This window comes from Hyla sarda, chromosome 1, assembly GCF_029499605.1.
Source record: "Hyla sarda isolate aHylSar1 chromosome 1, aHylSar1.hap1, whole genome shotgun sequence".
NCBI lineage: Eukaryota > Metazoa > Chordata > Amphibia > Anura > Hylidae > Hyla > Hyla sarda.
In genome coordinates, this window is record NC_079189.1 from 544,054,506 (window position 1) to 544,070,241 (window position 15,736).

Genomic DNA, 15,736 nt, shown 5'->3' on the forward strand with positions numbered 1-15,736 from the left:
TTGTTGATCTGAATTCAGGGGTAGATCGAAGATCGAAAAACCATTGTTTTACATTATAGGAGAGAGCGCGCTCCACAAATTCTTTACATGCCATGGTCACGATCTTACTGCAGCATGCAAGGGGTTAAACTGCCGGTCATGGTAGTTAGCGCAGGTGCCCAGCTGTCATACCGACAGGCAAGCTCCTGTGATCCCAGCACAAAGACCCCTGCCAGGCAGCAAGGCCCTGTAGCCTGAGTCCCTTTAGTTGCAGCCAGAAAAGCGTGTCTGGCTGCTCACTAAATGGGGTACTCTGGTGGAAAACTTTTTTTTTTTAAACCAACTGGCTACAGAAAGTTAAACAGATTTGTAAATTAAGTCTATAAAAAAAAAATCTTAATCCTTCCAGTATTTATCAGCTGCTGTATACTACAGAAGTTCTTTTCTTTTTGAATTTCTTGTCTGTCTGACCACAATGCTCTCTGCTGACACCTCTATCCATGTCAGGAACTGTCCAGGGCAGGAGCAAATCCCCAGAGAGCCCAGAAAAGAAATTCAAAAGAAAAGGACTTCCTCTGGAGCATACATTAGCTGATAAGTACTGGAGGGATTAAGTTTTTTTAATAGACTAAATTTACAAATCTGTTTAACTTTCTGGCAACAGTTGATTTAAAAAAAATTAAAATTGTTTTCCTCTGGAGTACCCCTTTAACAACTAAGTGTCTGATAGCAGGGGTGGGTGTCAGATTTCCTGCCAGCGCCTCGACTCTCCCTGGGCACTGCTCAGTGCACTAAGCTGTGGCTGACAAGCCCCCTCCATGTACCTCTATAGCAGAGCCAGCGAGCGATATAGCGATGTATCTACAGCTTTCCCATACAGATGCATGGAGGGGGCATGTCGACCACTGCTTTGTGCGGTGGTGGACATAGCTAAGTGGTGGCTGCTCAGTTCATGGGGAGAGCCGGAGCCCTGAGCAGGAGATTGCGGAGGAGTCCTAGCAGTCAGACCCCCCACAGAGAGACACTTTTGCCCTATCCTGTGGATAGGTACCTTTCACCAAACTAATAGTTTAATATATTGTTCCTTATGTAATTATAAGACACTTTGCCATTTACTTGCTGTTAAAATTCTCAACCTTTACATGTTTTTAATGTGATTGAAAAAAACGTCCACTAGGTGGCTCTGTTCTGTCCATAGCACCAGTCAGTTAGTTTGGTCTCCTCCCAGCCTGGCAGGAGACCAAACTCAGGAAGTGCATGGCGAGGCACAGCTATCGCAGGCTTCAGTGAAGTCACGCCTGCTGGAGAACGCCCTCTTTCTCATGCCGGGAGCTCACACAATGTGAGCAAGGGGAAAGGTATGATACACAGCTTTTTAAAGCTCGGAAAATATTTTTAAAGGGCAGGAGTGGTGTTAGAAGTAGTTATGGAATATAATTGAATTGTACCTGTCATAAAGCCATATATATATATATATATATATATATATATATATATATATATATTATTTTTTTATTATTTTATTTATTTTTTAACCAAGTACCAGAGTACCCCTTTAAGTTCCAATCATTTCTGTGGTGGTCTCTGTAGATTGCAGAACCTTTATGGATGCAGTAAGCAAAGGCTGTCAGGACACGTTGAGAGCTGTAATTTAGCAACAGCTGGAATGTCACAAGTTTGGGCTATTATAAAGCATACTGAGGCCAGACGAAGCGCGTTTGTATGCGCGAAATGTCGGCATCGCCTCAGAGCGCTCCGTGAAACACTGCGTGATCCCGCTACCCTGGACCAGCTTTGTTAGCAGCTGATCACGGACCGAGCGGTGAGTGCACTGCACCTCGTTTGCTATAAAGCATACTGATACAGTAACTTTAGACTGTGCTGCCTCCCGTGCATCTGACCCCAAATACCTGGCTCCACCCTAGAATTTGGTGAGAGCAGGTCCAGTGCTAGAAATGCTCTGTTATATTTATGTGATCACTATAAGCATGGGTTCACACTACGTTTTCTCCCATACAGGAGCGCATACGGCAGGGGGGGGGGGGGGGGGGGGGAGCTAAAACCTCGCGCTCCCGTATGCCTTCGTATGCGCTCCCGTATGTCATTCATTTCAATGAGACGGCCGGAGTGAAACGTTCGGTCCGGTCGGCTCATTTTTGCGCCGTATGCGCTTTTACAACCGGACCTAAAACTGTGGTCAACCACGGTTTGAGGTCCGGTTGTAAAAGCGCATACGGCGCAAAAATGAGCCGACCGAACGTTTCACTCCGGCCGGCTCATTGAAATGAATGACATACGGGAGCGCGAGGTTTTAGCTCCCCCCTGCCGTATGCGCTCCTGTATGGGAGAAAACGTAGTGTGAACCCAGCCTTATGCTTCAATTTGAACCAATACGGTTTCATGAAATGGAATTACACACCTATATATACTGAACTCCATGTCTAATGCTTGAAAGGGGTTAACCCAAGATTAATAATATCTCTTATCCAAATGATAGATAAGTGATCAGTGGTACCTGTACTCTCTTTGGTAGTGCCCAGTAGAGATGAGCGAACTTACAGTAAATTCGATTCATGACGAACTTCTCGGCTCGGCAGTTGATGACTTATCCTGCGTAAATTAGTTCAGCCTTCAGGTGCTCCGGTGGGCTGGAAAAGGTGGATACATTCCTAGGAAAGAGTCTCCTAGGAATGTATCCACCTTTTCCAGCCCACCGGAGCACCTGAAAGCTGAACTAATTTATGCAGGAAAAGTCATCAACTGCCGAGCCGAGAAGTTCGTGACGAATCAAATTTACTGTAAGTTCGCTCATCTCTAGTGCCCAGTATTGACACTACTACTCTATTAACTTAGGGGGACATGGGACCCCACTGATCAGATACCATAGATAGGTCAACGTTTCCCAACCGGTGTGTCTCCAGCTGTTGCAAAACCACAACTCCCACCATGCACGGACAGCCAACGGCTGTCCGGGCATGGTGGGAGTTGTAGTTTTGCAACAGCTGGAGGCTCACTTGTTAGGAAACACTGGTAGAGTTGATAAGTTTTAACGCATATGTAAATGCAGCTCAGCATAAAAAGGTCACTATTCAATCCTAAATTTATATTCAAATTAAAAAAGGAAACAAAGTGCATTTTTAAAGATTTTATAAGTCGATTGGTGTCAACCCTAACTAATGATGTACTCTATATAAAATACTCAAAGAGCAGGTAATGAAGCCAATGGACACCATAGCAGCTACTCTTGGTTTACGGTATTACAGTTACAACTACTTTTCACTAGAATATATAAAAACAGACAATTTCATTGGTAGCGTCCACACTGCACATTTGGATGGTTAAAGAGAAGTTGCATGCTTTAAGACATCTGCTATGTAAGTAAAACATAAAAATAAACATTTTTTACGAAGACTAAGATGTGAATCACAGTCACTAAGACTGTTCATAATTCATCAAAGTTTTCAACGAGAAGCAATCATTCAGATTAGCCACCATATAGATTAAGATACAAGTAAGTGGTGTATCTGCTGCATGCTCCAGAAGAAGTTAAAAAGGTTATCCAGGGAAAGAAAAATCTTAATCCTTTCAGTACTTATAAGCAGATAAAGTTGAGTTATTTTCTATCTAAGTGCTCTCTGATGACACCTGTCTCGGGAACTGTCCGAAGTAGAAGACAATCCCCCATAGCAAACCTCTTCTACTCTGTGCAGTTCCCGAGACAAGCAGAGATGTCAGCAGAGAGCACTGTTGCCAGACAAAAGAACACCTCAATTTCAGCAGCTGATAATTATTGGAAGGATTAAGTTTTTTTAATAGAAGTAATTTACAAATCTGTTTTAACTTTCCGGAGCCAGTTGATATAAAAAAAAAAGTTTTTTCCTGGAATACCCTTTTAAGTACTGGAAGGATAAAGATTTAAAGAGAAACTTTTTTTTAAATTTGTTTAACTTTCTGGCACCAGTTGATTTAAAAATGTTTTTTTTCCCCCCTTGTGGAGTACCCCTTTGAACAAAGTAGCAAAGTGGTGGTTAACATCTTCACCAGGATCCTTTATTGGCTGTGTCAATTATTATTATTATTATTATTTTTTTTTTTTTTCTAATCGGTCAATATAAGGTCACTGATCAGCTGGTTATCGTCTTACATGTGCACAAAGGATAAATTTCAGTCGTAGGCCTCATTCACACGACAGAATTTCCAAGCAAAATTGTGCAGAAAATCAGCTCTGAAATTCCATTCTTTTCAATGTGATTCTCTCTCTACTCTGGTGTCCACCAAAAGAATGAACATGTTAATTATTTTAGCGGAATCTGCTATGAAGCATTTTTGAGCGGTCCTAGCGCTGGACAAAACATGCTAGTTGTGGAACGTCTGCCTGTATTTTCCGGGCAGATATACTGCAAGTTTTCTGCCATGTGAACATAGCCTCAGGATAACCCCTTTAAAAAGGGGTACTCCGGTGAAAACCTTTTTTCTTTTAAATCAACTGGTGGCAGAAAGTTAAACATGTTTGTAAATTACTTCTATTAAAAAATCTTAATCCTTCCTGTACTTATTAGCTGCTGAATACTACAGCGGAAATTCTTTTCTTTTTGGAATGCTCTCTGATGACATCACGAGCACAGTTCTCTCTGCTGACGTTATTATAATAACAATAATGCTTTTTTATTTATTGTTGTCCTTTGTGGGATTTGAACCCAATTCCCCAGCACTGCAAGGCAGCAGTGCTAACCATGAGCCACCATGCTGCCCTTAGCATACATCTGCTATGCATGGTTGCTAAAATGGACAGAGATGTCAGCAGAGAGCACTGTGCTCGTAATGTCAGTGTTTCAAAAAGAAAGGAATTTCCTCTGTAGCATTCAGCAGCTAATAAGTACTGGAAGGATTAAGATTTTTTAATAGAAGTAATTTACAAATATGTTTAACTTTCTGCCACCAGTTGATTTAAAAGAAAAAAAGGTTTTCACTGGAGTACCCCTTAAATTCATAGGATCTGTGTTGGACAGGTGGACTGTCATCCTAAACACCCAGTATGCAGTTGTGTCTCTTCACACCCGATTTCAGATTGAGATGTGATTGGTTAGTATGGGTTAAAAAGGTAAATTTTTAAAGGGTAACACTTTAGTGTTTTACATAGTATCTGGTTGTCCACCGACACCACTGGATGGCGCCACCTAAATTCACTAAAATACTACCTACCAAGTTATTCTGTGGCCAGATATTGACTACACTGGCCGGATAGTGACAACTGTCTTGTATCGACAGGCTGTGTTCTAATGAGCAACGGGTTAGTCTCCATTGCACATACTTACATCTAAAAAGCTATGTAAATCCAACTTTGGCTGCAGCAAGCAATAGCAAAACAGTGACATGGCCCATCACATGTGTCGACAAAAATAGAACAATGCAGCCAAAGCCCATCGATCAACCGGTAAGGCACCCGTGCCTTTAAATAAGCTGGCATATTCCACTACTTAAGTAACCATAGACTTAAAAATGTAAAATTTTTACTAAAACAAAAAAATTGCAATTCTGCACAGTACACATAATCACAAAACTACACAAAAAATAAGATGTCAAAACAACAACATAATTTTAGGTACTGTTCAAAAAGCATCACCAGGCGCCCCGGGTATGAAATAGTTTAATATTAAAATTAATTTATATTAATGTGTCATCTACATAAGCCAAGGCAGCCATATTGGGAACGAACATTTTACCAGGGACAAAAGAAGATCACTAATTTACAATGGTCACTGGTGAAATGTAACAGGTCCCGGCATCCCTTCAGTCTGTATGGATGACATGTTAAAGGAAAACTGTAGTGCAAAATAACTTATCCCCTATCCGAAAAGGACCCCCTGCAAACTCCTGTACAGGGCCCCGATAGTTGGCAGGAAGGGGGCGTGTCTGTCCCCAGCATGACATGGAGGCCAACACGCCCCCCTCATATCCCATAGAGATACATGGAGGGGGCATGTCAGCCGCCACGTCATGCGGGGAAGGAACGCTCCCTTCACGAGGACAGGAGATCGCGGCAGGTCCCATCGGTCGGACCCCCTGCGATCTGGAACTTATCCCTTATCCGTCAGATAGGGGATAAGTTATTTTGCGCTACAGTATTCCATTAAGGCTGGATGGGGGCTCGGATGGACATAGGTGACTGCGGCTAATGCAATAAATTAATACTGTGACTGTAGTGTAAACATTAGACTGTTACATAGAAAGGACGAGCAGTTTGGTTCAGATTATTAATCTTCACAGTCTGACGTTACAATTGGTTAAAGCAATGTCTCCCAAACCAGAGTGCCTCCAGCTGTTGCAAAACAACAACTCCCAGCATGTCCGGACAGCCAACGACTGTCCGGGTATGCTGGGAGTTTAAAGGGGTACTCCGGTGAAAACCTTTTTTCTTTTAAATCAACTGGTGGCAGGAAGTTAAACATATTTGTAAATTACTTCTATTAAAAAAAATCTGCTGAATTCTACAGAGGAAATTCTTTTCTTTTTGGAATGCTCTCTGCTGACATCACGAGCACAGTTCTCTCTGCTGACATTATTATAATAATAACGCTTTATTTATTGTTGTCCTTAGTGGGATTTGAACCCAAGTCCCCAGCACGGCAAGGCAGCAGTGCTAACCACTGAGCCACCATGCTGCCCTTAGCATACATCTGCTATGCATGGTTGCTAAAATGGACAGAGATGTCAGCAGAGAGCACTGTGCTCGTGATGTCAGTGTTCCAAAAAGAAAGGAATTTCCTCTGTAGCATTCAGCAGCTAATAAGTACTGGAAGGATTAAGATTTTTTTAATAGAAGTAATTTACAAATATGTTTAACTTTCTGTCCCCAGTTGATTTAAAAGAAAAAAAAAAAAAAAAAAAAGGTCTTCACCAGAGTACCCCTTTAAGCTTTGCAACAGCTAGAAGCATACTGGATGGGAAACACTGGATGAAAGCAAAAACTGTGTTAAAGACATGAGAAAGCTTATTCCTACTGTTATACAGTGATGTATTCGGGAGAACATCATCCTGGTGCCTTTTTTGCTGGCAGATGTTAAAGGGGTTTTCTGGTTTTTATTATAATTTAACCAGTGATAAGCAGGCTGAGGCTGTCAGGGCATGCTGGGAGGTGTAGTTTTGCAACAGCTGGATAGCCACAGGTTGAAGACCACTGGATTACATCATAATTTTTATTGTTTGTTTGTTTTTTCTGTTGTGTTTTTATACATAAAGTCAACCAAAATTCAGTGTCGATTAAATCCTATTCATATCTATACAGCATGGGAGTCTCATTGTTGTGATACAAAGCTCCATATACCCTGCGTAGGCAGAGTTTGCTTGCAGGCACCACTAGCGAGAACTTACCAGCTGGGAGTATTTCGGGAGTTTAATATTGATGACCTATCCTTAGATCAGTGACTTATTCTTTGTGCATTTTTAACAAATTCAAGATATACATACATACATACATACATACATACATACATACATACACATACATATATACACATACATATATATATATACATACATATATACATACATACATACATATACATACATATACATACATATATACATACATACATACATACATACACATATACATATATATATACACACACACACACACACACACACACACACACACACACACACACGGCCGTAAATATTGGCACCCCTGAAATTTTTGTAGAAAATGAAGTATTTCTCACAGAAAAGGATTGCAGTAACATGTTTTGCTATACACAGGTTTATTCCCTTTGTGTGTGTTGAAAAAAAAAAAAAAAAAAAGGGAGGAACCAAACTCATGTCACTCCAAAAATGGGCTGGACAAAATTATTGCCACCCATAACTTAACCCCTTAAGGACTCAGCGTTTTTCAGTTTTTGCATTTTCGTTTTTTCCTCCTTACCTTTTAAAAATCATAACCCTTTCAATTTTCCACCTTAAAATCCCTATTATGGCTTATTTTATGCTCCACCAATTCTACTTTACAGTGACAACATTTTAACCAAAAATCCACAGCAAAATGGAAAAAAAAAAAAATCATTGTGCGGCCAAATTGAAGAAAAAAAACACCATTTTGTAATTTTGGGGGCTTCCGTTTCTACGCAGTACATTTTTCAGTAAAACCACACCTTCTCTTAATTCTGTAGGTTCATACGATTAAAATGATACCCTACTTATATAGGTTTGATTTTGTCGTACTTCTTAAAAAAAATTATAACTACATGCAGAAAAATGTATTAGTTTAAAAATGTCCTCTTCTGACCCCTAACAACTTTTTTATTTTTCTGCATATGGGGATGTATTAGAGCTTTTTGCGCCGTGATCAGTTTTTTTTTGGTACCATTTTTTGTTTTGACTTTGATCGCTTTTTATTCATTTTTTTTAATGGTATAATAAATTAACCAAAACTACGCTATTTTGGACTTTTTTTTATGTGTATGCCATTGACCGTGCGGATTAACTATATATTTTTGTTTGTACATTTACGCACGTGACGATACCACATATGTTTATATTTATTTTTATTAACATAGTTTTTTTTATTACGGGAAAAGGGGGTTGGATTCTGACTTATTAGGGAAGGGGTTAAATCATATTTGTTAACACTTTTTTTCAATGTTATAGCCCCCATAGGGGACTATAACATTGAACACACACACCGATTTCCTACACTGATTGCTGCCATGCATTAACATGGCATTGATCAGTGTTATCGCCGCTCGACTGCTCCTGCCTGGATCTCAGGCACAGAGCAGTCATTCGGCGATCGGACATGTAGGAGGCAGGTAGGGATCCTCCAAGTGTCCTGCAAGCTGTTGAGGAAGCCACGATTTCACCGCGGCGGTCACGAACAGCCCAACAGAGCTGCCGGGATGCTTTCGGTTTCACTTCAGACGCGGCGGTCAAATTTGACCGCCGTGTCTGAAGGGTTAATACTGGGCATCACCACGATCGTCGAGTTCTGGTATTAGCTGCGGGTCCCGGCCATTGATGGCCACCGGGACCGACCCGATATGACGCGGGGTCATCGAGTTATATATCACGGGAGCCGGCGCAGGACAGATATACGTCCTGAGTCGTTAAGGAGTTAATATTTGGTTACACACCCTTTGGAAAAAATAAATGAAATCAGTCACTTCCTATAACCATCAATAAGCTTCTTACACCTCTCAGCCGGAATGTTGGACCACTCTTCCTTTGCAAACTGCTCCAGGTCTCTCTTATTGGAAGGGTGCCTTTTCCCAACAGCAATTTTAAGATCTCGCCACAGGTGTTCAATGGGATTTAGATCTGGACTCATTGCTGCCACTTCAGAACTCTCCAGCGCTTTGTTGCCATCCATTGCTGGGTGCTTTTTGACATATGTTTGGGGACATTGGGGGAGATTCATCAAAACCAGTGTAGAGGAAGAGTAGTGCAGTTGCCCATGGCAACCAGATTGCTTCTTTCATTTTTAACAAGGCCTTTGAAAAATGAAAGAAGCAATCTGCTTGGTTGCTATGAGTAACTGCACCACTCTTCCTCTACACTGGCTTTGATGAATCTCACCCATTGTCCTGCTGGAAGACCCAAGATCTCGGATGCAAACCCAGCTTTCTGACACTGGGCTGTACTGTGCAACCCAAAATCCGTTGGTAATCCTCAGATTTCATGATGCCTTGCACCCAGTTCCAGATGTGGCAAAACAACCTAAAAACATAATTGAACCTCCACCATATTTCACTGTAGGTACTGTGTTCTTTTCTTTGTAGGCCTCATTCCTTTTTTTTTTTGTATACAGTAGAATGATGTGCTTTACCAAAAAGCTCTGTCTTGGTCTCATCTGTCCACAAGACTTTTTCCCAGAAGGATTTTGGCTTACTCAAGTTTATTTTGGCAAAATGTAGTCTTGCTTTTTTATGTCCGTCAGCAGTGGGGTCCTCCTGGGTCTCCTGCCATAGCGTTACATTTCATTTAAATGTCGACGGATAGTTTGCACTGACACTGATGCTCCCTGAGCCTGCAGGACAGCTTGAATATCTTTGGAACTTGTTTGTGTTGGGCACTGTGCACATAGGCAAATCTAGATCTCTGAAGATGGACTTGTAAACTTGAGATGGTTTATATTTTTTTCACAATTTTGGTTCTCAAGTCCTCAGACTGTTCTCTTCTTCCCTTTATGTTGTCCATGCTTAGTGTGGCACACACAGACACACAATGCAGAGACTAAGTGAACTTTTCTCCTTTCTATCTGTTTTTAGGTGTGATTTTTATATTGCCCAGACCTGTTACTTGCCCCAGTTGAGTTTAAAAGGAGCATCACATGCAATACACATGGGAATAAACACGTTTATAGCAAAACATGTGTTACTGCAATCCTTTTCTGTGAGAAATACTTCATTTTCTAAAAATATTTCTGGGGTGCCAACATTTACATGTGCGTGTGTGTTTTTCAGATAGAGAGATATATCTCTCTAACATACACACAAACACACATTAGAATGCACGAAGAATAAGTAAAAAACAAACAAAACAAAAAAAACCAAAGACCAGACAGCCCCTTTAACATTAGGATGACTCCTTCACATGTAACATCTGTAGTGCTGTCCAATGAACACTGCCTGCAGCATTCTTAATATGACCTACCGGGCACATACTCCCCATAATGTTCCTTATTATATATAGGCAAGTGTGCCTGCTGAGCATTGATCTTCTATGAGTTAATCACATGCATTAATGGATAGTCGTAGACTTTCACATTACTTGAAATACACAGACACATAAGAAGCCCATATGATATTAGCCATAATGTATGCTGAAACAGCACTACATTCTGTACGAAGCGAGTTACTGATATAACAGATATTCACTAAATTAAAGTACCGCTTGCTCAAATTTAAGCAACATCCAGTACACCCGCGGCTACCAGCTGCCTGGATAACCAGTCGAGGCCATCGTATAGCCCCATGCCACTCCTGGCATCACAGCTCTGGATATACCAGCTGCGGCCACAGCACAGTTTGTGAAGGCTCAAGAGCTCAGTCATTTCTTCTACAGATAGGGCGCCTGAAACGTCCTGCAAGAAAACACAGTATGCATAAATACAGTGAAACTGTTAGTTAACATCTTATAGTAACCTTTAGAATGGGGTCACGTGCCATATTTTCCCATCTCTTGAAATTAATGGGTAGCAAAATGCACAGCTGATTTTGCTACCCATTGATTTCAATGGGTAGAAAAATGTATGCAGCTTTACAGCACATGTGACCCTACCTTTATACTTATAATGCCATTTGCAACAGGCAAAACTGCAGATACTAAAGCTGGCCACACACAGAATAATTTTGGCCAAACCCGACAACCATTAGGAGGGGCTTACTGGATCACCACAATGCCTGGCCTATTTTGTTCTCAGTGGAAATAAGCTCCCAACAGAGGTGTCTTACTACCCTCTACACCAGTGTTTCCTAAGCAGTGTGGCTCCAGCTGTTTCAAAACTACAACTCCCGATATGCCCGGACAGCCAAAGGCTGTCCGGGCATGTTGGGAGTTGTAGTTCTGCAACAGCTAGAGGCACACTGCTTGGGAAACACTGGACTACTAGTCTACAGCAGACAATTCCAAAAAAGCCAGTGTAAAAGGAGTAGTGCAGTGAAAAATAAGTTCTAGACCACGATCTTCTGAACAAGGCCCAGCAGTCTGCCGAAAGCGGACGTTCGTTCGCCCGCCCCCCCGCAGGAAGCTGAGGCCGACACGTTCCCCTCCATGTATTTCTATGAGATACATGGAGGGGGCGTGTCGGCTGGGGTCTCCAGCAGACTGCCAGGGCGCCGTTCAGGAGATCTCGGGGTTCCCCCCCCCCGGGGTCTATAACTTATCCCCTATCCTTTGGGTAGGGGATAAGTTATTTTTCACTACACTACTCCTTTAAGGCTGGGTAACACACAGTACTTTGGTCAGTATTTTTAGTGGGTGCAACACAGAAAACTATAAAGGAAAGATTTGCAAATTTTTCTATGTTTTAGACATTCTATGTTTTGGCTATAAATACTTCCCAAAATACTGTGTATGAACCCTGTCTTACATAAGCACTAGGTTAACATAAGCCCAGAGGTGTCACAACAAACTATGAGACTCAAGAGTGAAGCCTTACCTGTTTATTGGCGAATATTAAGAGCAGGGCATCACGCAATTCCTTTTCGGTGAGTAGCTTTGCAAGTTCACTATGCGCCTCAGTGACCCGATCTCGGTGACTGCTATCTATTACAAATACTACAGCTAGAAAAATTATGAAAAAGATAAATATGAGCTATGGATAGAACAGGAGGAATCTGTAACCAAAAGTCCAAGTTTTACACGGAGAAATGCTGACCCCAGCAGTAGCAAGCAAGGCCACTTTTGGGAAGCAGTAAGGGTGGGTTCATATTGCGTTTTGTATTTACGTTTTATGTGAATGTTTAATGTATGTAAATAGGATAAAAATATATATGTAAAATTGACTTCTATGATGTAATGTAGACAATGTTTCTTTGCTTCACTGGTTTCCATTTCATTATAATTTTTTTTTTGCTGTATACTTTATTGTAGTAATCTGTGCTATTGTATTTGTAAAAAATAAATAAAATGTAATAGTTACAATTTTTTTAAATAATGTAAAAAAGGAAAAACAGATTGTGCTATAAAGCGGTTTTATCATCTGTTAATGTATACAGTGCCTTGCATTTGACCCACTTAAACTTTTTGCCCATTTTGTTACTGTTATAAACTGAAATTAAAATAGACTTTTACCATTTGATCAACAAAACATGCAAAGTTCTTTGAAAAATACCTTTTTGATGACACAAGCAATAATGTGAAAAAATAATAATAATTTACATTTGTTAGATTCGCTCTTGCCCAACATGTCAGTTTGGGTGGACTGCCTGGTCTTGGTAGGTTTGCAGTTGTGCATTTTGCTCCCATTTTCTGATTATTGATATTTTTATAGTGCTCTGTGAGATGCTCACAGCTTAGGATATTGTTTTTATAACCTCACCCTGCTTCTCCACAACTTTATACATGACCTTTTTTGTAAGCTCCTTGGTCTTTATGCTGCTGTTTAAACTCAGAGGACTTCACAGACCAGGTGTATTTTTACTGGCTATAAATTGTAGATTGGTGGGCCCCATTTACTTTCAAATGTGACTTGTAAAAACCATTGGTCACACCAGATCTTTGTTAGGGGTTTCACAGTAAAGAGGGTGAATACATATGCACTTCATTTTCAGATTTTTATCTGTAAATAGTTGTAAAAAGATTTTTTTTGTGCTCACCTTAAAATCTCTCTTGTTGCCTTCATTGGGGGGGGGGGGGGGAAGACACACACACACACACACCTATACTGATGGGTATATGCTCTTGCCATTAGGAGGCTCCTCCCTGGCAGGATATACTCACCCACTGGAAGTAATCAGTTCTGTCACAAAGCAGTAGGAGAAGCCAACAAAGAAATATGTCTGAAGGACCCTAGAAAAGAATCCCGGATAAAAAAAAACAAGAACTGGAAAAGAGGATCTGGACCAAAAATGTAAAAAAAAAAAAAAAGAAAGAAATAAATGGGTGGGTGCTTTGTCCACCTACGAGAGAGATTTTACGGCGAGTACAAAAAAATAAAAAATAAATCTCTTCATTGGGGGACACTGATGGGACGTACCAAAGCAGTCCCCTAGGGTGGGAAAAAAAAACAACCACCAGAGAAAGGGAATCATTCCAGAGACTGAACCTACTCGACCGTAAGGCCTGCGGATGAGATCCTGGGCAGAAACAACCGAAAGCCACAAACTGAGCTCCCGGAAGAAACCCCTGTCCATGGAAATGTACTAGGATGCCAAAAGTAAGAGACCATCCTATGTAGAGACTCTAAACCTATGGTCCACTTAGAGAGACAAGAAAAAAAAAATAAAAAAAAAAATAAGTCAACTAGAAAGCCAGATGGGCCAGGACAATCCCGGGGAGGAGGTAGGAAATCAACTCCAAGGAACACAGAACCAGACAGACAGAGGGCTGGCGGGGAGAGTCCCGGTGCAAAAAAAAAAAAAAAAAAAATTTGACCATCTGAACAGCTACAGACCAAAAACCTCCAGCCCAGGGGCCCGCCACAAGCACCTGGGAGGTGAATTAAGCTCGACTAGCGTGATCCGGAGTCCAGAACGCCTTCCATCTCAGGAGTACATGGACCTCAAAAGGAGGAGACTGAAGTAATAACGGCCAAAAAAGGAGCAGAACGTCAGAAAAGAGGCATCCCGAGCGACCGACATGGGAACTGAAGGTTCCTGGGTCACCTGTAGGATGTACACATGAGAATAGACAGCCAAAAGGAGCATCCCGGAGCAGCTGACATGTGAATCAGAGGTTCCAGAGTCGCCTGGGAGGCGGAAACCTGTAGAGTAAGTAAACCCAACATCCGCGAAATGTTCCGGGTGACAAAATTGTGTGTCAAGACAAGAAGTGCGGTACAGAAAGACCGTCCCACAAAATAGATTGTGGAGAAGGCTGGGTGGGAGAGCTAACCTGCCCAAGACCTCAACCATCACTAAGGCAGAAAGAACCAGGAGGGCCCATCCAGAAAAGAAAGCATGCCACAGCAGCTGACTGTCGCCCCCCAAGGCCCCATGCAAGAACAGAGGTGCTCAAGATCACAGGAAAGCCGAGACACACCTCACCGAAAGGAAGTGAAGGTGGGCTCTACACATGCAGAGTGGCCCAGCATACGTAGAGACACAGACATGGTTTCCGCACGATAGTAGTGGGGTACCAAGGCTGCAGACGAAAAAAAGAAACCGCAGACATCTAAAAGTCCGGCAGTATGGAAAACAGCTCAGCACCCAATGCTGTGTCACAACCATGCCCCTTGCAGACCAACATTGCACCTTTAGAAAGGGGAAGAGTGCTGCTGTTGCTGATGCTCTTAATGGTGCCACACACCAGGACTGCCGTCACAGATGCAAGAGAGAAAGGATGTGGGAAAGGAAACATACAGACCGTCTGATAGACAGGTATAAAAAAAAGTCCAATGAACCCACCAAAACACTCTGTGGAACTTCACATTGAAAAGGAGTCACTGGACTGCAGCCAAGGGAGCAACAAGAATGGGGGTGTCACCTGGCGGATTAGAAAATCATGCAGACAGTCTGGTTATCTGGCATAGAGACCATGGCCACAGAGTCCCACATTCAGAACCGCACACAGAAAGTGGGTTACCAGCCTTAAGCCGAGAGAGCAGCAGGCATGTAAAGAGGGAACTGGTAAAGGAGGGAACCCCGCAAACCAGGATGTGGTGCATTGTATCACTCGGAAATACACCTTGGCAGAGGGTTATCTGAACTTCCATCCACAGTGTGGGAAGTGTATGGCAGTTGACCAGACGTAGTAGTAAACCCTACAGACAACCGTCTGGCTGACTGGGTTAGGATTCCAGAACACTCAAGATCACACCTTCAAACCCACCCACAGAAAATGGGGTATCTGAATGCAGCCAAACTAACGGGTGACCTGGAGGTGTAGGAGACCCAGCAGACGACAATGTGGCTTACTGGCATCGGTCCCTAGGACCTCCAGGGACCCTCATACAGATTCCGTACACCAGCAGTGAGGTACAGGAAACATGACCATGCCCACGGCAGCCCTGAGAGGGGAGACTTACATCGGCAGAGACCATGCAGGCAACAGTCTGGCTGAATAAGTATGCCTCCAGGCGGTGGTGAAAAGGGGACAGTCAGAT

At 42.1% G+C, this 15,736-nt stretch overlaps 1 protein-coding gene across 1 annotated transcript in view; it reads right to left on the bottom strand.

The window, feature by feature from the left end:
- Positions 1 to 7,764: 7,764 nt before the first annotated feature.
- TRIM23 (tripartite motif containing 23) overlaps positions 7,765 to 15,736 on the bottom strand; it is a 28,096-nt gene continuing 20,124 nt past the window's right edge. The window contains exons 10-11 of the mRNA XM_056541467.1: positions 12,131 to 12,255; positions 7,765 to 11,053 (exon numbers count right to left, since the gene is read on the bottom strand). Coding sequence (XP_056397442.1) covers positions 10,874 to 11,053; positions 12,131 to 12,255 — 305 coding nt within the window. The 3' untranslated portion in view covers positions 7,765 to 10,873. The remainder of the gene's footprint in view (positions 11,054 to 12,130; positions 12,256 to 15,736) is intronic.